We start from the raw sequence: 27,580 nt of genomic DNA on the forward strand, positions 1-27,580 counted from the left end.
GATTCCATTCTGTTGGTTTCAACAATACCATTACAAAATCTCTTGCTGAGGGCACGTTTGACTGCCAGGAATTGTTTTTCATGATAAATCAGTGTCTCTAGAGTGGAGATGAGGGCGTAGTTGCTAAAAACCAGGAAACAAAATCCCGTCTTGAGTAGAGTTTTTTGTTTCCATGGCTGTAGCAACTTCATAGTTTTGGGATTTTGTGGCTATTTATCATGAACAACAATTCTTCCCTGCTGCCATAATGATTTCTAGAATGGCAAACAAATGCACCATCAAGTTTGGTAAACTATCATTTGGTAAATACAATTTTAGAATTCAAAAATTTTTGGTCACCATAGTTGTGCAAAAAGCAATTTTACAGCCCCTCTTTTTCAGGTGACAGATGCCACCTCATGTCAAGACAAATTCAGCTGATGTGCAAAATGTGGGGTCTCTAATGGCTTTGTCCAAAATGGCACGGACACTTCCATTAGCAAAATCTTTTGATTAGAAATTATGTTCATGTCACGAGAGCTTGTAACCCATGTTGGGGCTGAACTCAATTGAACCACCACCCATTTCAAAAAAATATATATTAGCCAAAAGCACTAATAAAATGTGGTTTGAATGAACAAAATACCCTGGGTTAAGGGTTAAATTTTCAATTACCGAAGTTAATTCTACAGAGATAAGTTCAGTGATAGGGCCCACCAACATCTCATCAGCAAGATCCATACAGTTCATCAAGTGGGTCCCACAATTTAGATCATATAACCCAACAATCACTTCAAATATAAGATCCCTAAACATTTGACAAGATCTAATTGCTTCTAATATTCAGTGATTGGGTGGTCCCACTAAAGAGAAGCTAACAACAACAATCATATTGAGCCTGAACAATTGCTCAGAAATTTCGAACTGTCCATCATTTTACGTAGGGTCTAGAATGCTGAATAAATAGCCCAACCAGAGTATAAGTGCAAAATGCAAGTAAAATAAACAAGATAGATTTCCTTTAAAACTTTTTTCCTGTCAAAGAAAACCTTAGATTTTATTTTAACAAAAAATTCCACTTTTGATGCAAATAAAATGATACAATAAAAGCAATTTTACCAAAATAATAATAATTGCTTCCTCTTGGTTATTCATCGTCTTCTCCGGTCGTCCCTGTAAGGTCCTTCGCTCTCTTGATCCTTCAACAATCCAAGAAATGCAAGCAGACCAAAAAAGAAGAAACCGCCCGACCAGCCTCCACCACCACCTCCCCCACCGCAGCCACCATCGCCGTCGTCACGAGGGGGAAACCCGGTACCACCGTCGTCAAGTTCAGGTGACTTTTCTTTTCCTGAAATTCACATTCTGATTATTATTTTTTCAAAAAAATGTAAAAATAAGAAAACAAAAACAAAAGGACTGAAAATTCCAATCACGCATTCAGATATATACATATATTTTTTTAAATTAAAAAATTACAAACACACACACACATATCTTCTATCTACTACAATAAGCTGGGATGAAAAGAGAGAGTTTTTTCAATTTTTATGAAAATCACGTGAGAATTACACGTCACATTTCTTGACTTCTACTACAATAAGCTGGGATGAAAAGAGGAGAGTTTTTTCCATTTTTTTGAAAATTACATGAGATTTACACATCACATTTTTTGACTTTTTTGAACAAATGCACCCATTCAACTCATATAATTTCAATCCTACCCCCTCCTTTATGCTTTTAACAAAGGCACCCATTAAATCATATATTTTCAATCCTACCCCCTCCTTTATGCTTTTAACAAAGGCACCCAGTAAAGCATATAATTTCAATCTTACCCCCCTCCATAGCCAGTTAAGCATACACGTACTCTCTCTCTCTCTCTCTCTCTCTCTAAGCTTCCGCTCTGTCAGCTTCCCCTTTCACTCCGCCACCGCCTTCGGACCGGCACCAGTATCGTCATCGCCGACGGGAAAACACTCTCTTTTCTCAAATTAATTAATCACTTCTTACTTCCATCTCTATTTCTGGTTTTTTACAGGAAAGAGCTTCGGGTGGCAACAATGGATGAGATTTATGATATGAAGTTTTTTCCATCTCTATTTCTGGATTTTCATCAGTTCAACAACAACAATATTACAATAGCAGGGGATTTCAGTCTATCTTAAACGGGCTGGTGATCAGTCATGTACTCTTATAATTTTATTTTCCTTTTATTTTACTTCATCTTCAGGAATTTGATTTTAGGGTTTTATTATTGTAACTCCCTTACGAGAGGTTTTTAATTATTTATTTATTTTTTGAATGATTAAGAGAGCTTTTACTGTAAGAACTGAGATAAATTTTGTTTTATTTCATCTCTCTGTTGGGGTTTTATATTTTTTTTATTAGGGTTTGACTCGGTATTGGTCTTTCTTTGTCATTTTTCAGGATGTTTCATACTCTTAGTCGCAAATTGAAGAGAATTTTTTAGGGCATTTGATAATGGAACTGACTCTCTTCATTTTACAATGTTTGCATGCTTTGGGTGAAAATTGTTGTTAGGTTTGTGGTTATATTTGATGATATTGGGAATTAATAGGTGCTTCTTTATGGAATTATTACTATTTCATTTGAAAAGTAGTTTGCTATTGTAAGTGGTGTTTTTTGCTCTTCTGATTTGTACCATCTAATTATAGATAAGGTGTAGGTTGAGGCAGAGGAGATTCTCAACTCCTAACATGGAAATCATGGTTTCAAGTTCCTTCACAAATTATGGTTTTTTAATAAAAAATCTATAGGGTGATCTTAACCATCCGATTTAAGAGGAATTATGGAAACATCTATAGATTGGAGGGCTAGGATCAGCCTATGGAAATGATTTTTGGGGCACAACCTATTTATGTTGTGTTCCATCACATGGACGGTTTGGATCAACCTATGACGTGGTCCCTACAGTTCTTTGTCGGCCCGTGCATCGCACGGGTTTTTTACTAGTTTTGAATAAGCTGGGATGAAAAGAGAGAGTTTTTTCGATTTCTATGAAAATCACGTGAGAATTACACGTCACATTTCTTGACCTTTTTGAACAAATGCACCCATTCAACTCATATAATTTCAATCTTACCCCCCCTCATTTATGGTTTTTTAATCTCTCTGTAACTCATCAGAGATATTTTTGGCAAAAGCCTTATCTCTTCCGATACGTGTCTTACACCAGGGTTTTTTTTTCAGAGACCTTACCTACTCACCCCGAGATTTCCATATCTTACCCTTCGTTTTTCCTAAAGCGACGGCTTCAGCTGGAATTTTCATGGTAATGGATGTGCTCTCTGCTTTGTTTATTCTGTTTGCATTACAGGTCAGGGTTTAGGATTTTAGGGTTTTGGTGGTATTTTACTAAGTTGTTCTTACCAATTTATTGAAAGTTCTATGGAATTGGGTATGTTCTATGAGGTTTCGTGGATTTTGCTTCTCAATTGTTTGATAGAATGCCTCAATGGGACTTTGTTTTTTCCAAGTACCCGATTGAATGTAATCCCAATAGTATTCTACTGTTTGTTATTTCGCAAATAGAAACCCTATCTGTTCGGGTGTAACAACTTTTACTTTTGAATTGTGATTAATTTGATATACTTTGATGCTAAAGTAAACTTTTGATATACTTTGACCTTTGAACAACCTGGGATAGACATATGGAGCTAAACCAATTGGACTTTGGTATTTTTCAGGTAGAAAGAAATCATATTCCATTTTGTGGGGCTTTGTTTCCTTCGGTTTATATCTATATTAAGCAGATGCAGAACATTTTTTGTAAAATCAGCCGTTTTCATTTTTTTCCTTTATTTCTCTATTTCATCTAGAGATTATAAACTGTAAACTATTCACTATTGTTTTTGGAAATATTGCCTTTTAGATTCTCACATCCTCCATGCACTTGATCAGCTTCAAATTAGGTGAGCCCAAATTACATGATCTTCTATGACGCATCAAGGTAGTCTTTGTAAGATTATTATCTTACCAAGGAATTGGTTACCTGGAAGTCTGAAGGTTCTAATTTCCCTCCTAATAATGTGTATGCCTATTGCATATTTTTTGGGCTATATGCCAAGGTAAAAAGTTACATAATATATTGTTTTTGTAACTAAAAAGTTACAGTTCTTAAGTACATGCTTTAGTTACTCGTCTTTTGGTATGCTTTGAATTGTTCCATCACGTGGATTTTTTTTCCTTGGGTTGTTTGATTTGCATTCAGAAAATTCGGAAATTTTGTCATTTTTTCTATTTTTAAAATATATATTTCTCTTTTCTTTATCAGTTTTTTAACCTCCTATATCCATACATTTTCGTTTCTTTAAAAAAAAAAAACTATTTGATCCATCTTCCTGTCATTTGTTTTTTCTTTGTCTGTAACTTTGGTCAGCTGTTTCTACTTTTCATCAATGGCTTTTTGTGATTTTCCTCTACCAGTCAATTAAGTTTTTGTGGCCATGATGTTTAGCATATTTCCATTTCTGATTTCAAAATATGATTTAATGTGTTTTAATGCTTGATTTTTGCAGGGAAGAGAGCTAAACTCCCAAAAGCATTTTCAAAGCAGAATCATAAGACGAAACTCATGTGCTAAAATTTAAAAATTTGTAGCAAGCTTCTCTCTCTCTCTCTCTCTCTCTCTCTCTCTCTCTCTCTCTCTCTCTCTCCATTGAATGGGATTCTTTCATTTCTATATACTGTATTCTCTTTAGTCCTGTTTCATGTTTCATTTTTCATTATTCCTTATAATTTTAAATGACCAAATGAAAATCTCATTTCATCACTTCATAAAAATTTTTTTTAGTAATTACTACAGCCTAAAGCAAATTTCTTTAACCACTTTTATGTGTGCAGTGAAGGCAAGGTTTTATTACATGGCAGGAAAAAGGGTGGTTATACGGATATGGTGAATCTTCGAAATGTGTCTTTGCTTTTATCTTCCATTTTTTAAAATTTCTTTTTAAATGTGATGTGCATAAGGAAAGAGAAGAATTGAATTTGGGTGCAGTTGATAGAATTGAGGAAGTGGTTTCATGAAATATTTTTCTAATTTGGTAAACCTGCTTATATAAACGGGAGATTAAAACCCTTTTAGGGAGGGTTAAGGGAATTGAGAGAATTGGACGCATTCCTAAAGGAATTAAAACACACATTTTGATCATGTTTATCTATCAATAAGAAATCAGGGTCTCTTTTCTGCAGAAAGAGGGATACATGGTTTTTGAATTTGTTGATTACTATAATGGGTTTGTCTTAGGATTAGTGTTTTCAAATTAGGGTTTCTTCATACCCAAGGATGGAAAAGCAAAAGATGGAATTGCAAAGCTTCTCATAAAGGTTAGTACCTTCATTGCTTTTATTTTTTAATGGTAGTACCTTCATTGTGCATGTGTTCAGACTTTAAATATTAACTATATTTGTGGTTGGGTGTCTGTCTACATACAACTTCCTATATGTTCTGTTGTTTTCATTTCATATGCTCGGTTTTGGTTTGGTGTTGTGAATATCATTATGACATCAATGAATTTGGTTTGCTGCTGCGAGTTGCCTTCCACTTTGATTAAATTTATCTAATATATATTATTTTCAATCTTATTTCTTTTTACACAACACTTTTTACAAATAAAAGAAATCTTCCTTCTCTAAATTTTCTTTCTTTCTTTGTACAATACCTTGAAAAAAATGCAGAACATGGAAAATAAACTTTTTTTTTTTTTAGTTTTATGGTTATATACCTTCTTCCTTTCTACAAAGTGTCCCTGCATGATGCATGTTCAATGCTTTGAGATTTGATTATGGAGTAATTAATCTCATTTACATTAGAAAATTGACCAAATTATTTGAAGACTCTCTCTCTCTCTCTCTCACTCTCACTCTCTCTCTCACTCTCTCTCTCTCTCTCCAATGTGAGTTATTTTTTATTTTTCTCATCAATATTTTTTTTGGATTTCATTAGAGCCACCAGAAATAGGATTTCGCCCCTGTTTTCTCTTCTAACATGCTTAGCAAGTGATCTCTCTCTCTCTCTCTCTCTCTCTCTCTCTCTCTCTCTCTCTCTCTCTCTCTCTCCCTCCATTGTCATTTATTTTTCATTTTTCTCATCAGCATTTTTTTTAAATCAGCAGGGTCGCATTTTTCTCATAGAAATCAATGGACTTAGTTAAATCAAAAGTGGCCGGTGGTTCAAATTCTATTTTAATATCAGTAAAACTTCATTTGTTGGGCAATTGAAATTTTCTAATTCCCACTAATTGTGAATTGCAAAAATTTGTGGAGTAAAATTTGGTTTCAGATTACTGTAGTCTGTTTTGGGTTTAGGCTCAAACCTATTTCATTATTATGCAAAGTCACATTTTCACAGATTATATTAAAACGCACTTTCTTTACTTCGTTTCTTTAGATGTGCTTTCCGGAAGAGCAAAGCTCAGTTTTAAGATTGTCTATTAATTACAGTTGTGCATTTGATATTGCTACTGCACAAATCAAACTTCCTCATGAATTTATCTTCTTTCATTTCTAAAAAAAAGTTATAAAGCATTCTTGACTCTTTGATTTAACTGGGAGGTTCTAATTTTGGAACACAACTATATTGTTGTCCACCAATTTACAATTTCTTATAAATTTGAGGGCTCTTTGATTTAATTGGGACACAACTATATTGTTGTCCAACTTTGATGAGCCTGTGAGGTGTTTCATTCGTATAGAACTTTCATCATGTGTGTTTGGAAATTATTTTCTATGTTTTCAGGATCTTGAGGCAAGGAGATAGATCAATTAGAAGATTTTTTCTAATGTAGAAATTATTTTCTATGTTTTCAGGATTTTAGAGCAAGTAGATACATGGATTAGAAGGTTGAGTTAGTGGTATGCCATGATAGTGCCTTTTATCATCTTTGCAATACTTATTTTTCAAATGGTATGCCATGATAGTGCCTTGCATTCTTTTTGTCATAAATGTTTTCAATCCTTACTTTAGATTATTTATATTTTCTGTTAAATGTTGATTTCAATCTTTAGTTGATCTTATTCCAGATTTTTGAAGTCAATACTTTCATGTGGAATGCCCACTTCAGTCCCCTTCATTATGTCTATTTGCGTTCTTTGATTGTTTCCACTACTGAGATCTATGCCACATTTCATGTCGAGGAGGTGACATCATGCCCGCTAATGTTTTCGTAGAGGAAAACCATCAGCAGGGTGCTTATCCTTTCGTGTAATGGGTTTACATTTCTATATATTATATGTTTTTCCTTTGGAATTTATGGGAAGGGGTCAAGAAGGTGACATCTTGCCCGCTAATGGTTTTGGTAGTTGAAAACCTTATCCTTTCGTGTAATGGGTTTACATTTGTGAATATATATTTTTATTATCCATGTTATATTACACATCAGCTGAAACAGATAAATGCCTAATATGCCCTCAAATTCACACTTTTCTGAGTTTTAAATACCTCATGTGCCCTCTCTCTAACACGCGTAATCCCTCCTCCCTCTTTCTTCTCTACTCATCTCTCAAAATTTCTATTCCCCTCTTCTCTTCTGCTCATTACTTCTGTTCTGCAAAAATTTGTCGATTTAACACGTAGATCTCTCTCTCCCCTCTCTTTTTTACATTTCCCCCTTGACTACTCTGTGTTTTAGCCTGTATTTAAGGGTAATATCATCTAAGGCCATCCAAAACGTCTAAGAGATATTTTTGCAAATGTTCAGAGATATTTTTGCCAAGAAAAATACTCTCTCTCTCTCTCTCTCTCTCTCTCTCTCTCTCTCTCACAACGATTTCTAATCCTACGGGTTCTCTGTCGAGTTGGGTGTTTTTCCTGATAAACGTATGTAAACCCTAATCCTCTTTTTCAGATTCTTCTTTGGATTTTCAGGTTAGTATTAACCTTAAAATCTAGGTTCTTCTTTTCGTATTTTGGGATTTCTATTTTTCATCTACGATTTTGGGTCCAGGGCCTCATATTTGATTCCTTATTTTGGGATTTTTGCCGGATTTTCCTCAACTCTTTCCATGATTTTCGACAATTTCGTGATCTCACCATTTTCACTAATTACCAAGTTCTCAATTACAGCTCTCTCTGCTTCATGGAAAGTGTCGTAGTTCCCTGCGCTCTCTCCCTACGATTCCCCCCTCTATCTTAACTCTAAGTTGGCCAAACCCCTCTTTATTTTCTTCCATATTCCAGAGACCGCTCTCTTTCTCTTCTTCCCTATTCGAATTTGTAATCAACAAACTGAATTCATTATCTTGTTTTCCTTTCTGGGTGTAGCAGATAAAGAAGTTCTATCAATCGAGAAAGAGTCAGAGATCTGGGTATTCTTTATGGGGATCATGAAACCAATTTGGGGAAATGAAAAGCCAAGATGTTACTTTGTACTTTGCTCTATTCCTTTTTAAATTCCCATGTATTCCTTTTCAATTTTTTTAGCAGGGGTCATGAAACGAATTTGAGGGTCATGGAACTTTTACTTTTACTCTCATCACTAAATCTGTTTCATATAATGTAATTATATGATCTCCATTCTATGCAAGCTTATATATTTTTACTGTCTTCACTCCGTTTCATGTTCCGATTAATTCTTTTGACCTTAGATTTTTATATATTGCTATGGAAGTTTTCATGTAATCATTTAAAAACCAGGTTATGAAACCGGATATGGCCCATAAGCAAGCTTATATATTTTTAGTGCTTTCTCTCTGTTTCTGCTATATTTTAGTGCCTTCACTGATATATTTTAGCGCTTAAGCAAGCTTATATATTTTTACCGTCTTCACTCCGTTTCATGTGATCTTAGATAGTGGGTTCTTGAGTTCATTGGTGGAAGAGCTGTTTTTTTTTATACTTTTTTCCTGTGTGTTTAAAGTAACCTTTTGATTTTTTATGTGGTATTGCAGATTTTCATTTTCAAACCATTTATCTGGGGAAGGAGAGGATCCGGGTGATCGTGTCTGATATTGGAGAAGACAGATCATAACTCTGAATGGCATTTGCCCAAAATAATTTAGGTAATCCTTCTTTTGATATCTTAGCCAGGATTTTATTTCATAGTTGATAGTTGTGTGCTTCAGATCTTTCTAGATTCTTATGTTAAAAAAGGGAATTGGGATCTTTGCAGAGAGGAATTGGTGTGAGTGGGATCTTGGGTTTATATGATCTAGGTCTCTTTGATTTGGTGGGAGTGGGGTATTGAGCTCATTGGTGGAAGAACCGCTGCTTTTTATAAACTTATTCTTTACGTGTTCCAAGTTACCTTTTAAACTTCATCTTTGTTCAAGATAAAGCCTCTCTGAGTAACCTTTGCTGTATTGCTTTCTTCTGATGTATGCATACATATATATTCTCCTTTCAGGCTGAGTGAATTGGCTTCATGGATGACAACATTTAGAGAACAGATGTTTTCCTTACCATTTCAATCTGCAATACAATCAACATCTCCTATATTGCAACTAAGGACTGGTGATTCTTTGAGGTATTACATAATGTCTATTAGTGCATGCTTGATTTGAAGTTGTTATAAACGTTCTTGAATGGCATTGTAGCTTGCTTGCATTTCTGTTATGCAGTCCAAGATTTATTTAGAGACACCTTCAATTTATAATGATCATTTTTTTTTGAATGATATCATTTTTACTAACAATTTCCAAGTTGTTGTAGCATTATTGAACTGTCATCATTTGGATGGGCATGTAAGAGGCTTCTCGCGAACAAGAAGTCTAATCCAAGCCCACCCACATGAACTTAGAAACTTCGCATGATAGGTACTCACTTCCAAACTAAAGAATCCACAGAATATTTAACAACAGATAAAGTTTCTAGAATCAATATCATTTGGAAAAATGAAGACTTTTGTGAGGGGTGTTATATCCGAATATAAATAATCGTATGGTATATCCTATAACATCAAGCCAGGATCCCATACTCCTATAAAGAAAGACTTTTTTAAATCAGTAACTAAAGCATTCATTACTTAAAACCATTGCCCTCTGTACAACCTTCTTTCATGTGAATCATAGCTTTAAAACTCCCCCGTGTCTGAATCGACTCGCCCGAGTCGACCCCCTTTTACCTTGTCTGTCTTCCCGTGTTGTGCTGTATTCGCGGAACTTTTTCTCGGGGATTATATTTTATAAAATGCATGCATGATTTTTCTTTCTAATAGTTTTAATGCATTCATTTTATGACTCATCTTCATTTACTTTGTCACCCAGTGTGATGACTTTCTATTCTCTTTGTCGTCCCATGCACATTATTCATTTGAAATGTATGCATATGTGTTCTACCTTTAATTTGCACGCTGTCAAGTGCCAATTCCATCCCTGCAAAGGCACCCATTAAAGTCATATAATTTCAATCTTACCCCCCTCCTTTAGGGTGATCTTAACCATCCGATTTAAGAGGAATTATGGAAACATCTATAGATTGTGAGGAGGATCTTCCTTTTTAGCATGGGAAAGTTTCAAGGGATCTGTCAGATATAATGTAGCTTTGAAGGCACTAAATTTGGCGGTTGATAGATTAGGAACCTCCAATGTATGTGTTGCTGGCCATTCTTTAGGAGTTGGCTTTACCCTCCAAGTGGGTACAGCTTTGACCGAACAAAGGGTGTTTGTGGAGTCTCATCTGTTCAACCCACCATACCAAGGTTAATGATCTCTTTATTGTGCTTGAATAACCAACTGTATGGATCATTATCAGCAAAACAACATTTCGTTTTATCATTGTCACATTTGTCCTAAATGGTATGTATTTTAAAATTTGGATCATAGGAGTTACTTATTCAAAATTTCTGACGTCTCCACTGGCCAGTCGATTTCTTTATTAAAATAGGCAAAATAATAGTCGGGATTTCTGCGTATAATTTATGCGCCTTTTCTTTGTTCAGGTTTATCTTCTACTCAACTGTGTAATACTGATTTCTAATCTCTATATTTACAAATATATCTTCCTTATGAATGTTTTTTCTTTCTTTTCTTTTCTTTTTAAGTTATAAAGCATTTTATTGGGCACTCCGTGCATCGCACGGCGGGTCTTTACTAGTATATATTATAGCAGAAGAGAAAATAGAAGAATTTTATGAATTATTTGAAAACTCTATAAATTTAACACGTCACAGTAGTTGATATTTACCGTTTAGCGCCTTCACCATATATATATATATATATATATATATATCCATATCCATATGCTAGGGTAAAATGCTCTTTCATAGAGGTAGTTTTGCCCTTTAATACCAAAGAGAAAAGCCGGACACGATTGCCCACGCGTCTCTCTCTCTTCCCTGCTTTTCACCAAATCTCAGCCAATGACAAAAAATTTGTGTCGCGAGGTGTCGATCCTGCGAGGCGTACGTGTCGTTCTTATCTCATGTTCCTCTCTCTTCCTGCTCCCCACGTCTCTCTTCTCTCATCATTGAGAATGAAAAGTTATGGATAGGGTTTTTTTCTTGGTTTTCTTTTTTTCCACACGGATCGACAGATACCATTGACAATGAAAATTTATGGAGGGGTTTGTTTTCCTGGCTTTCTTCACTACACAGATCTATAGATCTGCTTCCAAGACCATGAAGGTGCTATTTTTGTGTCTTTGGTTTTTGTTTGTTTTTGTTCTCTCTGAGTTTATCCCTATTTTGGGTTTTTATTTTTCTTCTCTTTGATTGGGGATGGTTCTCCAGCCACAGTAGAGAAATTAGGGTTTGTCTGACCCTAATATAGGGTTGTTGCTTAAGAGATGGCAGCACAATTCAGGTCCAACTGCAACCTCTCTTTCAGGCCCAAATGGGGCTGGACACAGTGGGACTAACCAGTTTGTGCCTTTTTTATATATGGCATTTGAAACTCAATGAATCGTATAGGGGAAGCAAGAAATTCCCAAAGCCCTAATTCCCTCGCTCACAGCCTATGAAGGTAACATTTTGTTCCATTTGTGTTTTTTATACCACAAGATTGTATTTTAAGTGATTCTGGGCTTTTATGTCTCGGTTTGTTCAATTGACTGTTAAGATGAAAGTGGCGGTATGTGCCGGTCACGGTCTACATTTTTTCGCATGAGGATGGACCTTTCCAGGTACTTGAACTTCAGGAATAACTATAATTCTTGCATTTTATGAAAAGAAGGTGCTTGCCAGTAATTTTCATATTCACTGAAAATTCACGAATACTCTGTTTTGTGGATCCTTTTTAGGAACTTGATAAAAGCATTTCTAAAATAATTTGCAAATTCCTCAATTAGTCATTACCCTAATATAGTGCTGTTAGACCTAAAATCGGTAACAGGTACGACAGTGACGTAAGAGCTGAGCTGGATGACCCGAGGAGCTGAGTCCTGAGGGACCGGAGTGAAGTGGAGTGAAGTAGTTGAGTCCTGCTATGAGGGCTGAGTCCTGCACAGAGGCAAGCGAGGTCAGAAGACCAACCCGGGTTTTACTCCGGACAGGCCCTTCGACACTCAAGTCAGTATGAGCAGAAGTGCGGGGCTAGTTCTCAGAGTTTAAGGTGGAGAGAAGGTTTTTCATTACCCATTGGTTTGAGCTTTGAACCCCTATTTATAGGGGAAAACCTGGTGAGGTGTCCAGGACAGGTGGCGGCCTGTGATAGGCTGGAGTTCACCTACTCTGGGACAGGTGGCGGCCTGTGAGAGGCCGGAGTTCACCTACTCTGGGACAGGTGGCGGCCTGTGATAGGCTGGAGTTCACCTACTCTGGGACAGGCCGGTGAACTCTGGGACAGGTGGCGGCCTGTGAGAGGCTGGAGTTCACCTACTCTGGGACAGGTGGCGGCCTGTGAGAGGCTGGAGTTCACCTACTCTGGGACAGGTGGCGGCCTGTGAGAGGCCGGAGTTTTTACACCCCATCAGTTGCCCCCCAGTTTTCCAAGTTATTGAGTGACTTGGGAAAGTGTGGTTGATCGATTATCTGGACGGGCAGGCGCCGTGCGGAAGTGAATCGGAGGGTTCAGTCTGGAGGTCCAGTCCAAAGTCTGGCTGGATTTGAGTCCGGAGGTCCAGTCCGGAGTCCGGCTGGATTTGAGTCCGGAGTCCGGCTGGATTTGAGTCCGGAGGTCCAGTCCGGAGTCCGGCTGGAAACAAGTCTAGAAATCCCGTCCGGAGTTGAGCCAGTCCGGCTGGGGATGAGTGCGGAAATCCAGTCCGGAGTTGAGCCAGTCCGGCTGGAGATGAGTCCGGAGTTCATCAGTCCGGCCTAGGCCGGATTGGATTTTGTCGTTTAGCGAACGCGTCATATCCAGTCCGGCTTAGGCCGGACTGGTTTTTGTCGTCTTGTGTCCAGTCCGGCTTGGGCCGGACTGGTTTTTGTCGCTTTGTAGAAACGCGTTATGGCCGGACTGGTTTTTGTCGTCTTGTATCGCCGGACTGGTGAGGTGTCCAGGACAGGTGGCGGCCTGTGATAGGCTGGAGTTCACCTACTCTGGGACAGGTGGCGGCCTGTGAGAGGCCGGAGTTCACCTACTCTGGGACAGGTGGCGGCCTGTGAGAGGCTGGAGTTCACCTACTCTGGGACAGGTGGCGGCCTGTGAGAGGCCGGAGTTTTTACACCCCATCAGTTGCCCTCCAGTTTTCCAAGTCATTGAGTGACTTGGGAAAGTGTGGTTGATCGATTATCTGGACGGGCAGGCGCCGTGCGGAAGTGAATCGGAGGGTTCAGTCTTGAGGTCCAGTCCGGAGTCCGGCTGGATTTGAGTCCGGAGGTCCAGTCCGGAGTCCGGCTGGAAACAAGTCTGGAAATCCCGTCCGGAGTTGAGCCAGTCCGGCTGGGGATGAGTGCGGAAATCCAGTCCGGAGTTGAGCCAGTCCGGCTGGAGATGAGTCCGGAGTTCATCAGTCCGGCCTAGGCCGGATTGGATTTTGTCGTTTAGCGAACGCGTCATATCCAGTCCGGCTTAGGCCGGACTGGTTTCTGTCGTCTTGTGTCCAGTCTGGCTTGGGCCGAACTGGTTTTTGTCGTTTTGTAGAAACGCGTTATAGCCAGACTGGTTTTTTGTCGTCTTGTGTCCAGTCCGGCTTGGGCCGGACTGGTTTTTGTCGTTTTGTAGAAACGCGTTATATCCAGTCCGGCTTGGGCCGGACTGGTTTTTGTCGTCTTGTAGAAACGCGTTATATCCAGTCCGGAGTGAGGAAATCCAAATCCAGTCCAGAGTGCGGAAATCCGGTCCGGAGTGCGGTAATCCAATCCGGAGTGCGGAGATCCAGTCCGGTTGTTCTTTGGAGATAGGCGTACATACGCGCGTATCCATACGCGCGTGCTCAATCGCATCTTTGTCTGGGAGGATGTGTCCGTCATTAATAAGAGACGTGGCATCTTTTGAAGGCCCTCGAAACGCGTGCATCGCATTTAATGCTCCACCGCCTTCGAAAAGTTATAAAAGGAGGTTTTTACCTCTCATTGTTTACTTTTCACTTTTTATCTTCTCTCCTTCTCCTCCTCTTCTCTTGCTCTGCGAGTTCGGCTTCGCAGTTCGTGGTTGGAGTTGCGCGGGGATCTAGGAGCTCTCTACTCACCGGTATTCTTCTCAGCCCCTCTTTTTTCTACATGTCTTATAGTAGTTCAAGTTCCGAGTCCGGTTCTGAGTCTTCCACTAGTAGTAGCTCAGAACTTAGGCCGCTTCAGGAGCCTGTAATGGCTAGTCCGGCCGCTAGAGTAGATATTATAGACAGCGACGACGGAGGGGACAAGGACGAAGTGATATTAGATCTGAACGCCACCCCACTCCCGACTGATAGTCTCCACCGAGTATGGGGGAGTGGGGGTAGTGACGTTGCTGAGGCGTCGACAACGTTCCTTCCTGGCCGGGCCGTGGAGGTCATCGCTAGAGCACGGATGGAGGCCAACCCTAAGTACAACATGCGGGCTCTAATTGAGGAAAATCACCTCACCGAGTCCATGCTGAGGGACATTAGAGATAAATATTGTGTGCCCCCATCGTTCGAGCTGAGAGCGGCAATAGAGGGAGATAGGGCGTGTAACGAAAGCTCGGATCTCTGCATTTATGAAGAGTCGTTGAGAGCAGGGCTTCGCTTTCCTTTGCACCCATTCTTTGTCGCGGTGCTCCGATATTATGGACTGGCTCCTGCCCAGGTGGCTCCGAACTCATGGAGGTTACTGACTGGGTTTTTGTACCTTGTTCATGGCCGGCTAGAGAGGGGCGTGTCCGTGCCTTTATTCCGTGCTTGTGCACATCTGAAGAGGCACAAGGAAGGGGGCTGGATTTATATTAGCCAGCGCCCTGATTTAAAAATCATTACTGGTATCCCTTCGTCGATACATTCGTGGAAGAATAGGTTCTTCTACGTCAAGGACACGGAGTACAGCGAAGCCTGACCAGTTCCTCTAGTGTGGGATACTCCGAATACCACCGTGCTGAGCCGCAAGCCGCTTCTTGAGGGCGACGATAGGAGGACGTTCGCCCTGATGCGGGAGGAGGTGGAGCGAACAGGTCTCATTCACTGTTCGAACTTTTCAGGGGAAGATATTCTGGTCGGACTTGGTATAAGTACCGCGACTCCGGCACGTATGTAGCTAGACTCTTAAAACTGCTGTTTTTCCTTTTATTTGCTTCTGACTGCTTGCTTACATGCAGAAATGAAGAAACAATCAACAGTCGAGAAGATAAGGCAAGGAGCCCAGCCAAGGGAGCAGGAAGGGGCTCAATAGGCGATCCAAGAGCGCCAAAAGAGAAAGGCGGCTGAGATCGTGAGCAAGTCTCCTTCGGAAGGACAAGCAACAGGTCATCCACGAGCCGCCAGCTACTGGCGAAGAGGCGGTGTTCTCTTCACTTTATCAGGTAATGAATTTGCTTACTTTCTGTCCGTCTTTTGCTTTCTTCCTATACTGATGCTTGTTTCTGTCTGTAGATTGGAATATACTACAACGATCTCCAGGAGAAGAGCAAGAAGTTCTCCGAAGCCATCACCAAATCTGAAGAGGTGAGCGGGAAGCTGGCCACTGAGGTCAAGGAGCTCCAAACGAGCATCGGACGGGTGGAGGCTGAAAAGAAGCTGATGGCGGAGGATTTGGCCCTCGAAAGGCAGAAGCTGGATAAGGCTGCCGAAGCCATGAACGCCCAGAGGGAGAGAGCCAAAGAGAGGCAAATGATCGCGGTGAAGGAGGCTGCAGAGGAGAAAGAGGCCGAACTCTTCAGTCTGTCCAGCGAGGCCTATAGTCTTGGGTACTATGATTGCCTTGAGCAACTCAAAGCATGCAACCCAAACTTGGTGATGACAGATATGACTCTTCCTGCTAGGCCGACAATTGTCGAGGAGGATCTAGAGGTCTCTGCTGATACCACTGCTGATGCCGCTGTCGACACTGCCTCTATTCCGGATGTCTCTTAGTATTTTCTGTTTCTTTTTGTAATGGTCCTTGAGACCCCAGAATCTCTTTTTTTTTTGACAGCCTTTTTAAGGCTAATTCTGTAATGGCCCTCGAGGCCCCCACATTTTGATCAATGAAATTATACTTGTCCATATCTGTGCTCCTCTGTCCTCCTCCGTCTCTGATAAGCTCTAGCTGAGTGACTTGCCCGGCTTGCCCCCTAGTTTTAATAACCTGGGATTGTAGACGACTGATAGCACCCAAGTTTTTATGAACTGGGTTTTCAGAGAGTACCCAAGTTTTATGAACTGGGTTTCCAGAGAGTACCCAACTTTTATGAACTGGGTTTCTAAAGAGTACCCAAGTTTTATGAACTGGGTTCCCAAAGAATACCCAAGTTTTATGAACTGGGTTTCCGAAGAGTACCCAAGTTTTATGAACTGGGTTTCCGAAGAGTACCCAAGTTTTATGAACTGGGTTTCCGATTATAAGAGGAAAATTTGAATCTGCAAAAAGAATTATTTATTCATATTATCATAAACGTAATTTACAAAGTCACCTCTCACACCGGACGATGTGCCTACTGATAATATCTCCTGAGGTTTTTGGAGTTCCATGCGTGGGGTAATAAATGTTCCTCCTGTGTCTCTCGCTTGTAGCTACCTGGGCGGATAACTTCTTTCACTCGATATGGCCCCTCCTAAGTCGGGGAGAGTTTCCCGACTTTCATTGGTTGGGAGACGGCTGCTCTCCTCAGGACTAAATCTCATGTCCGGAATTCTCTGGGACGTATCTTGGAGTCATGATAGTTGGATACTCTCTGCTTGTAGGCGGCGACTCGGATTCGAGATTCTTCCCGGATCTCCTCTAATAAGTCGAGATTGGCGCGGAGCCCGTCACTGTTAAGCTGCTCGTTGAAGCTGGTAACCCTAGGAGACGGAGTGCCTATGTCGACCGGTATCACAGCCTCTGTTCCAAAGGAGAGGTTGAATGGCGATTCACCAGTTGGCGTGCGAGGAATAGTGCGGTATGCCCATAGAACGCGATAAAGCTCGTTTGCCCAGCGGCCAGCTTTTTCATCCAGTCTTTTCTTTATTCCCTGAAGCAGGATCCTATCAGTCACTTCTGTTTGCCCGTTGGTCTGGGGGTGAGCTACTGAAGTGAACCTCTGTTCAATCTTTATATCAGAGCAGAACTTCCGAAAGTTCCGGCAATCGAACTGTTTGCCGTTGTCCGTTATCAAGGCACGAGGAATCCCAAATTTGCAAACTACTGATTTCCAGAAGAAGTTCTGCACATTTTGCTCTGTGATCTGCGCTAGAGGTTCCGCCTCCACCCACTTAGTAAAATAGTCAATCGCTACTACCACGAACATGCGCTTTCTGGAGGCCGGTGGGAAGGGGCCTAGGATATCCATCCCTCATACTGCGAAGGGGAGTGGACTAATAATTGGAGCCATCGCCACGGCGGGCTGGTGGATGGTGGGAGAGAATTTCTGACACCTCTCACACCTTTTAACCAGACTCAGCGCATCCTGGCTTATGGTGGGCCAATACATACCTCTGAGCAGCACTTTTATTGCCAGAGCTTTGCCCCCCAGATGTTCTCCACAAATTCCTTCGTGCGTCTCCTGGAGTGTATATGCGGCGTCGCCCGGCCTAAGGCACTTCAGGTATGGGAGAGTATAGGATCTCTTATACAAGATGTCACTGCTGAGGGAGAATCGGGCAGCTCTCTGTATCACCTTGCGGGCTTCCTTTTTATCCTCAGAGAGTTTACCATCGCGCAGATAACTGATGATCTCGTCCATCAAGCACGGCTCATTCTCTACCTGCATTGTTTGCGCGGCTTTACTTTCGATGATGGATCTTTGCAGGAACTCCATGCGTATGCTCCCAAGGGTGGTATATCAGGAGGCAGCCAGTTTTGACAGCACATCTGCCTTGGCATTTTCTGTTCTGGGGACTCTGATGACCTCAAAGCTTTCGAACTTGCTGGCGAGTTGGTGGACCTTGGCGAGGTACTTGATCATACGCTCGTCTCGAGCTTCGTAGACCCCCTGAATCTGGTTTGCAACCAGCTGAGTCACAGTATGCTTTTAAGTTCCGGGCGCCGGTTTGGATTGTGAGGCTCATTCCGGCGAGGAGAGCTTCATATTCTGCCTCGTTGTTGGATGCGCGGAATCCAAACCTCAGGGCATAATCTGCAGTGAAGTCATCAGGCCCGGTGAAGACAAGGCCGGCTCCACAGCCACTCTTATTCGAAGACCCGTCGACATGTACTTCCCAGATTAGTGAGCTGGTTGTGGAGTCCTGCTTGGCTGGCAGATGAACGATTTCTGTTTCAGCTCCCTCCGCTATACATTCTTTAGGAGCTGCTTTCTCCGCAACTGGGAGCTGCACAGCTTCAGAATCGACGAACTGCTGGGGGATGGTGCATTCAGCCACGAAGTCGGCCAGTACTTGAGCCTTGATGGCTGGCCTAGGTGCGTACTGGATATCGAACTCGCTTAGCTCCACGGCCCATTTCACAAGTCGCCCGGAGATATCTGGTCGATGGAGTACTTGCCGGAGTGGCTGATCAGTCAAGACTTTTATGGTGTGGGCTTGAAAGTACGGCCTTAACTTCCTGGCTGCCATTACCAGCGCGTAAGCCAATTTCTCGACCCGCTGGTACCTTATTTCTGCGTCGTGAAGAACCTTGCTGACATAATAGATAGGTTTTTGCTGGCGATGCTCTTCGCGGACGAGGACAGCTGCCAGAGCCGTGGAGCTAATGGAGAGATACAGAAATAGCTCCTCGCCCGGCTCCGGCTTTGTTAATAGTGGTGGGGAGGACAGGTATTTCTTCAACTCCTCGAATGCGGTCTGGCATTCCTCCGTCCAGGGCGTAGTCTTGAGTCCTTTGGCCGCGCTAAAGAAGGGCAGGCACCTCTCCGCTGACTTCGAGATGAAGCGCCCCAGTGCAGCTATCATTCCCGTGAGCCGCTGAACTTCTCTGATAGTTTTTGGACCGGTGAACTCCATCACGGCTTTAATCTTCTCCGGATTTGCTTCTATCCCGCGTTGGCTTACCATGAACCCTAAAAATTTCCCTGAACTAACACCAAAGGTGCACTTGGTGGGGTTAAGCTTCATGCTGTGCTTTTTCAGGACCTTGAATGTTTCTCTGAGATCAGACACATGATCCTGCGCACTCCGGCTCTTGACCAGCATATCGTCCACGTATACTTCCATGTTGCGGCCGATCTGGTTCTAGAAAAGTCGGTTCACTAGCCTTTGGTAAGTAGCTCCGGCGTTTTTGAGGCCGAAGGGCATAACACGGTAGCAATAAGTCCCTTGATCTGTGACGAATGAGGTCTTTGGTATATCTGATTCGTACATCCTGATCTGATTGTATCCAAAGAAGGTGTCCATGAAGCTCAACAATTCGTGACCCGCAGTAGCGTCGATAAGTTGATCGATCTTTGGGAGCGGATAGCTGTCCTTAGGGCAGGCCTTATTCAGATCGGTGAAATCGACGCAGGTCCTCCATTTTCCATTTGTCTTTTTTACTAGGACTACGTTTGCCAACCAGTCCGGGTATCGAATCTCGCGAATGAAGTCAGCTTTCAGAAGCCTCTCCACTTCTTCTTTTATTGCCTGTCGCCTTTCAAAAGCGAAATGCCTCCTCTTCTGCTTAACCGGTCTACAGGTTGAATCAACACCAAGCCTGTGCGTACTGATCTCTGGATCAATGCCGGGCATATCAGCGGGAACCCATGCAAAGACATCTGCATTGTCTTGGAGAAACTCAGTGAGCTGGTGCTGAATGCTGCTGCTGAGAGAGGAACCGATCATAGCGACTTTCTCACTATCTTTTGGGCATAGTGGGATGGAGATGAGGTCTTCACCGGGTTGAGTCCCCCTGAGCTCGTCCCTTACATCGAGCAGTTCGATTGGCAGTGATTCCACTGCATTTTTGCCTCTGAGTACCATCGCATAGCACTCCATGGATTGAGGTTGATCTCCTCGAACTTCCCCCACGCCATTGGGCGTTATGAACTTCATCTTTTGGTGGTAGGCCGAAGCCACTGCACGAATCAGGTTCTGGCCAGGCCGTCCCAGGATAGCATTATAGACCGAAGTGGCCCTTACTACCAGGAAGTTGACCATGGCGAACGCTTGGCAAGGTGGCTCTCCGACAAGGACTGGGAGCTCAATCTGCCCCTGTACTTTCACAACCTCTCCGGAGAAGCCAAACAGGTCTGAGCTTGCCGGCTTGAGCCGGTCGTCACCTATCATCATCTTCTGAAAGGCGTGATAGTATAAGATATCCGCCGAACTCCCATTGTCCACGAGGATTTTCTTTACTTCCCAGTTGGCGACGAGCATGGTTACCACCAGTGCATCGTCGTGAGGCAGTATGAGGTTGTCCAAATCTGCATCTGAGAAGGAGATCTCATTCTCTGTTCTTGTCTTCATGCTGGTCGTGTGCACGACGTTGATCCGTCGTGCATACGCTTTGCGAGCAGCGGAGGACGTGCCCCCAGCGGCAGGTCCACCCATGATTGTACCAATGACCCCCCTTAGCTGAGATCGTGGTGCCTCTGGCTGCGTACTGGCCGGCTGAGGGGTTTTGTTCCGAGCAGGGGGCGGCTGTGATCTTCGAGGGCCGCGGCCTTAGGGGCTCTTTTCCCTGCGCTCTTGCTTGCGGCCATCAGTTCGGATATACTTTTTCAAATAACCCCGGCCGATCAGCTGTTCAATTTCCTCTTTGAGCTGCCAACACTCATCTGTGTCGTGACCGTGGTCCTTATGGAACCAACAGTATTTTGATGGATCTCTCATGTTTCCTTTAGAGATCATTCTAGCAGGCCACTTCACAAATTCCTCTTCGCTGATCGCAGCCAATATATGTTTTCTGGAGGTGTTGAGAGGTATGAAGTTCTCCTCTCTTCTTTGCGGAAGTGGGGACTTCTCTCTTCTTGGAGGTTTATCCTCCCTACGCTGCTTGGGGGAATTTTTCTCTTCAGAGGTTATCCTCCGATTTGAATTAAGAGCTGCCAGTGTTTCTTCCACCGTTATATACTCCTCTGCCCCCGGCCATGAGGTCTGCCAGTGAGTGCGGATTTTGTCGAGCTACAGCCCGACGGAAATCATTAGACCTGGCACCCGTGAGGAGCGCATTCATAGCTGCTGAGGGATCTAGATTTGGCACCTGATGTGCCTCCCTGTTGAAGCGGCGGACGAATACTTTCAGGGGCTCATTGTCGTCCTGCCACAAGGCCATCAGGGATGCTGTTGTTTTCCTCGGCCTGCGGCTACTCATGAAGTGACGGACCAGATCCTCTCCGAAATCATCGAAGTTACTGATAGAGTTCGGTTTGATTCTGGAGTACCAGTCTCTTGCCGCACCAGTTAGCGTCGTTGGAAACGCTCTGCAAATGAAGCCGTCGGAGGCGCCATGGAGGAGCATCATTGTTCTGAATGTCTCCAAATGGTCCACGGGGTCAGTAGTCCCGTCGTACTACGGGACGGCAGGCATTTTAAACCCTCTGGGTGCTGGGGCACCCAGGACATCATCAGTGAACGACGTTCTACTTGAGAACGCCTTGGAGGCAGGCCGGCTCTGATCCTTTGCCAGTTCCTCTATTCGGTGGTCCATTTCCTCCATTCTCTGTAGGAGCGGATCCGTTCTATGTTCCAAGGACCTGATTCTTCCCACAGATTGGCTCGCCGCGGAGCCGGACTGACTCTCCGGACTCCTACGACGAGGTCGAGACTTCACTGGTGGTGCACGATCTTCATGAGCTCGGCGCCTTTGTGCGGAGCGGGACCGCGACCTTTGACGGCGGTGAGGCTCTGTTTGGGCATGCCTCGCTGTGGGGTGATGGACTTGTCTGGTGGAGTGGTGAGTTCGATCCTCACCATGACGCGATGACTCTCCCCTGTGGATGTCTGGCCTTTCTTGGACAGATCGTGGAGCTTCTGGAGGAGGTTGGGGAGGTGTCTGAAGCAGTTGCTGGTACTGCCCAACGAGAGCTGTCATTTGTTGAAAAAGAGCTTGAACTTGCTCCGGAGTGGGCAGGGGATTCAGGTGTTCTGAGCGAGCAGGGCTCTGCTCGGCTGTAGCAGAAGCTGCTACTACCAGCGAGGCGATTCGCTCGCTCCGGGTCCTGCGGGGCAGCACGGTTTGGGTAGTCCGTGCAGTAGGTATCCGCGCACTATTGCGCCCTGCCATTTTTGTGAGATGTCTGAGAACGGCTTTTAGTTCTGAGGTCCCACGGATGGCGCCAATCTGTTAGACCTAAAATCGGTAACAGGTACGACAATGACGTAAGAGCTGAGCTGGATGACCCGAGGAGCTGAGTCCTGAGGGACCGGAGTGAAGTGGAGTGAAGTAGCTGAGTCCTGCTATGAGGGCTGAGTCCTGCACAGAGGCAAGCGAGGTCAGAAGACCAACCCGGGTTTTACTCCGGACATGCCCTTCGACACTCAAGTCAGTATGAGCAGAAGTGCGGGTCTAGTTCTCAGAGTTTAAGGTGGAGAGAAGGTTTTTCATTACCCATTGGTTTGAGCTTTGAACCCCTATTTATAGGGGAAAACCTGGTGAGGTGTCCAAGACAGGTGGCGGCCTGTGAGAGGCCGGAGTTCACCTACTCTGGGACAGGTGGCGGCCTGTGAGAGGCTGGAGTTCACCTACTCTGAGACAGGTGGCGTCCTGTGAGAGGCTGGAGTTCACCTACTCTGGAACAGGTGGCGGCCTGTGAGAGGCCGGAGTTTTTACACCCCATCAAGTGCCCTCTTTTTATTCCTTTTAGGCCATTGCCAATGTTTCTATTGACATTGGAAGTAGGATTATTGATGTCCAAGAGCAGAATATGAAGCTTTGGAATTTTTCTTCTTGAATTACTCACTGGCCGGAGGAATCTTGAGAGTCGACCTATCTTATCATTAAGATTTCTTCTTTGGATATCATGAAATATCTCTGAAGTTAGGATTCAAATCTTTTTTTTTTCTCGATTTTTCATTTTTTCCGCATTTATTGGGTGCATTTCCTTGCTACTTACAGATTTTGGGAACTGATTTTGAATCCAAAACTGATTATTCCATCCAGTGAGCACTTTTCGATGAGCTCACTGAGGTGCTAATGTTAGGTCTACACATAGTTTATGTAATGTAAACCATGACCATCATGTTTCTTTGGATTATTAAATGCTATTTATAATGTGTAGTTTCCTTTTTATATGCACATATCTTCCCATTGCATGGAGGCCAAGTAGACAGGAAGACACCCTTGCTATTACCACAACTAATTTTTGGTTGTTTTTTCTGTTTTCCTTACATCAATGATAGTTGAATAGTTTGTTAATTATCACAAGTGTCTTCTCAATCTGCAGATGTGAAAGATGGTGTTGCAATTGAACCGACTAAGTGTATGGAAGTATAATGAAAAGAAAACAACTTATTTTCCCTCAGATTTCTTCTTTGGCCTTCATGGCAAAGCTCTCAATACAGTGAATGCCATGGTTCTTTTTGTAATCTCTTTAAGTGACTTACACCTGTTAATCCCATTTTCTAATCATTATGCATCTACCGTTCATTTATGACATCTTTGCATTTCTTTGTTTCCTATTCGTCATTAGTAATTTAATTTGTCATTTTTAACTTGGTTGATATGATTTTAGTCCTTTTTTCCATGGTCTAAGTCACAAGCTGCATTTTAAAGTTCTATCTTTTTATGAATAAATATTCTTTTAAACAGTTTTAAATCAGACTTTTTTCGGTCCAAGCCGTGCATCGCACGGGGTGTTTTACTAGTATATATATATATATATATATATATATGAGTTTTTATATGGTGTAAGGCCTTAAACATAAGCAATCATCATTAGAAAGTGATGCAGATAATAGGCCAATAAGTGGCATATTTGCCCATTAGGATTTATTTCCATGTTATTTAGTTTCTCGGACTCGTATTTACATGTTATTTAGTTCTACTTCTAATTTTCCTCTCATCTCCTTCCCTTCTTGCCCTATTTTTCTCCTTCTCTTCTCCTATTCCTCTTCTTCTCTTCTCTTCTCTTCTTCTTCTATTTCTCTTCCCGGTCCTACATCATAAAGTCATTAGCTTCATTACTATTTCTCTTCCCGGTCCTACATCAGAAAGTCATTAGCTTCATTACAAGAAAGTCATTAGCTTCATTACAAGAAACATCAAGGACAAAATATAACTAATCAATATTCAAAAGCTTGATGATGATTGTGAACGGCCAAACCATGGAAGCAGGATTCTTTCCTGGGAGCCTTCCATTCCAGCTTCGATTCCCGCTTTCGATTCCCGCTCTGGCAACCTTGAGTAGGATTTTTTCCTGGGAGCCTTCGATTCCCACTTTCGATTCCCGTTTTGATTCCCGCTTTCAATTCCCGATCTGGCAACCTTGGGCTAAACACTGAAAAAAAAAAAAAAAAGCTTGTTGATGAATTCTAATTCCGCAAAGTTCTTAATATGTCCAGGCCATAAATATATTACAGATATCAATTTCATAAAAAAATCACTTGAGCTGATGATCACATCAGCTCAATCAAACTAAGTCAACAAAGGAAACTGGAACAAATATTCAATTTTGAGTTTTTGAATAATGCAACTAATCAAACGATTATCAATGAATGGATATTACCTTGTATCGGTGCGATGGTAATTGTTGATGATTGGCGTTCAACAGTCTGAGTTTGCTCTGCTGAGCATCTCGCATTCTACCAAGAAAGAAAATCAACATTAGGACCTCGAAGTAAGATGTTCTTAGCAACATTGGCTTCTATGATATCTACAAGGCTGAGGTAAGCAAAAATGACATTACACAAATACATAAATGAAAGGAGATAATAATGAAAAAGCAATCTACATCTGGCAATAGAACTGAAACCAAACTTGATGAATCTGAGTAGTTAACGAGTGCCATGTATTGAGAAGCCACCATCAAATATTTAAGCAATTTCAACTCATGAAATATCTCTTAGGAAAACATCTACTTATTCATTGGGTTATAATATTCACTGACTTTATAACACTCAACTCATGAAATATCTCTTAGGAAAACATCTACTCATTCATTGGGTTATAATATTCACTGACTTTATAACACCCCGTGGCTTAACGAGTAAAAATAGATGCCTGTATAATGCAGTTAAAAAACAAGAGGCCTTTAGATTGATGTAGAAACTTCTTATCAGAATAATTTTCACCTTAGTATCTGTTTCTAGCAGTCTATACCCTGATTCAAAGATTGTTTCAAGATCTACAAGTATTTCTATAAATTTGGAAAGATTTCACAATTCTGTGCCTTGTGAAGGGAGATAAATTAGAGATCTAATTGCTTCAGTTCAGAATTACAGTTTTAAAAGTTTGTAATGTCCTTAGAAAATGGTTATAATGAAGGACTAGGATAGATGGTAATGAAGAATTGAGATTAAAGGTAGATTTTGGGGGTCTACAAAGTTGTATTTCAAAATTGAGTTCTTATTTTAGTCAAATTTCTGCAAGCTGTTTGATTAGGAGTATGACTTCAGGTCTGGTCTGAGTTTAGTTAAAAAGTTGATTGTTTTTTTTTTCTTCTGAATGGTAGTTAAAAAGTTGATTGTGTGGGCAAGTTTTATGCTTTTGTAGTTTCCTTATTCTTTCTTTTGCTTGTTGCAGCACAAACAGGATAAGTTTTGTTAAAATTATTCTTAATTTAGTTCCTACATTATTTTCTGTCGCGCTTGCTTCTTCTGTATGAAGAGTGTTGGTATTGTTTTACTTGATTTTCCTTTGGTTTTTTTTTTTTTTTTTTTTTTTTTTTTTAAAGTTAATGGCTGGGTGAACAAGAAGAACACAAATGACCGAGCTGGCCAAAGAAAACAAGAAGAACAAACAGCAGAGGAACATATCAAGGAAGATCATCAGAATTATAATACCATTCAAAAAAATCATCAAAGGGATAATGATCGTGTACAGTCAGTTCCACACTAGAAAATTCATTCTCTTTTTCAGGCTGCATCGTTTTACCACACAAGAAAAGTTTACAATATCAACTCACCAAAGCAGCAGCACATATCACCGTAGAGGGAGTCAGTCGACAAGAGAGTGAAAGAGGTCTTTCATGTCGAAATGGTTGACAACATGTATTGGGTACCTCTAGCCTAGATTTAATAAGCTGAAGCCTTCCCCTATTCTGAAATTCTGTTTTGCCTGCATTCGTGTGTTGACTTACATTAGAAGTTAAATCTAAACTACATTAATCAAAACTTCCAAAATCAAGGCAAATAGTATTAAGTATCATGCATAGACATAGTCACAGCCCTAATGGCACACATGTAATCACTGAGATTATGTGGAAAGATTGGTATTCAACTCAAGTCACCACTCCTGATAAGAGAACAAACTTCCTGTACCAAAGTAAACACTAACAGATGATGAAAGAAGTAAACAATTATTATAAATGAAAAGAATTTATTGAGCTTTGCTAAAGGAACCATCGTGGTCTTACATGACTGCCTACCTCACTGATGCGATTTAAGCCTTAGTTCTATTTATTGGCCAAAATTGCCTTCTCATGCTTCCCATTACATATTAATACTACTGTCATAAAAGAGCAACCAGAATAAGGAAATAAATCCTATTGATATAAGAAACGAACAAAAGAAGGGAAATAATCTAATGCTTGCTATTAAATGCTATCCTCCTAATGACATGCCATTAAATGAATTGTTATTATAGGCATCCTTTACTTCAAAAGAGTAAATTATAAGTAACTTGCGACTGATAATATTGCTAATTTGGTGATCCAAGTTAATGCCATTGACTTGCTAATTTGTGTATGACGTGCTACGTCAAATTGGGTCTATCCCTTCCATAGAGAGGATATCACTCTTTCATTAGCATTCAACCCGAGACAGAGATGGTCACAATACAATCCAACAGAAAAAACACGACAGAAGATATGAAAAAACCTTCTCCAAACATAGAGAAGGGCTAAAAACAAGATTTTCATTGGCATTCATTAGTAAAGTTCAATTAATCAAGGTAAAAAATTTATATAAATCCTATATGCATGAAATTCATATACTAATAGTAGTGCCTATCATAAAAAAAAGAAATTTATGTACCTAGAGGTCTCTTGGTAGAGATGGTGAGTGCAGGCACAATTGCCGTAAATAAAGACATCCTTTTGCATGCAAATAATAAACCTGCATATAATTTAAGTGGTCTGAGTTAAAACCAAACCAGGAGAATCATCA

General features: G+C 41.7%; 1 protein-coding gene and 1 long non-coding RNA gene across 3 annotated transcripts; one reads left to right on the forward strand and one right to left on the reverse strand.

The window, feature by feature from the left end:
• Positions 1-988: 988 nt before the first annotated feature.
• Positions 989-27,580, reverse strand: LOC143849100 (uncharacterized). Its single transcript, XM_077358153.1, has 4 exons — positions 27,449-27,580; positions 26,380-26,531; positions 24,982-25,057; positions 989-1,330 (listed from the first exon to the last, which is right to left on the reverse strand). Exons 1-4 carry the CDS (start codon positions 27,504-27,506, stop codon positions 1,131-1,133), a joined length of 486 nt encoding a protein of 161 aa, XP_077214268.1. The 5' UTR covers positions 27,507-27,580; the 3' UTR covers positions 989-1,130.
• LOC143849105 (uncharacterized) lies at positions 3,781-7,251 on the forward strand. 2 transcript variants are annotated; one of them, XR_013235558.1, is made up of 4 exons: positions 3,781-4,897; positions 5,269-5,328; positions 6,811-6,907; positions 7,024-7,251. It is a non-coding gene; the product is annotated as an uncharacterized LOC143849105 (long non-coding RNA). The 2 variants fall into 2 exon arrangements; XR_013235557.1 differs by having other exon boundaries at positions 3,781-5,328.

The sequence above is a fragment of the Tasmannia lanceolata genome, unplaced genomic scaffold (assembly GCF_043159265.1).
Source record: "Tasmannia lanceolata isolate RefF3 unplaced genomic scaffold, GAP_Taslan_0.1 ptg000016l, whole genome shotgun sequence".
Taxonomy (NCBI): Eukaryota; Viridiplantae; Streptophyta; class Magnoliopsida; order Canellales; family Winteraceae; genus Tasmannia; species Tasmannia lanceolata.

What these genes read in the sequence shown, in the direction of transcription:
- LOC143849100 (XM_077358153.1), bottom strand. Translation starts at nt 27,506, where the DNA reads ATGTCTTTATTTACGGCAATTGTGCCTGCACTCACCATCTCTACCAAG. An exon ending in CTCTACCAAGAGACCTCTAG is followed by an intron (nt 26,532 to 27,448) that starts GTACATAAATTT and finishes ACACGAATGCAG; the next exon opens with GCAAAACAGAATTTCAGAAT. An exon ending in TGATATGTGCTGCTGCTTTG is followed by an intron (nt 25,058 to 26,379) that starts GTGAGTTGATAT and finishes CTTTCTTGGTAG; the next exon opens with AATGCGAGATGCTCAGCAGA.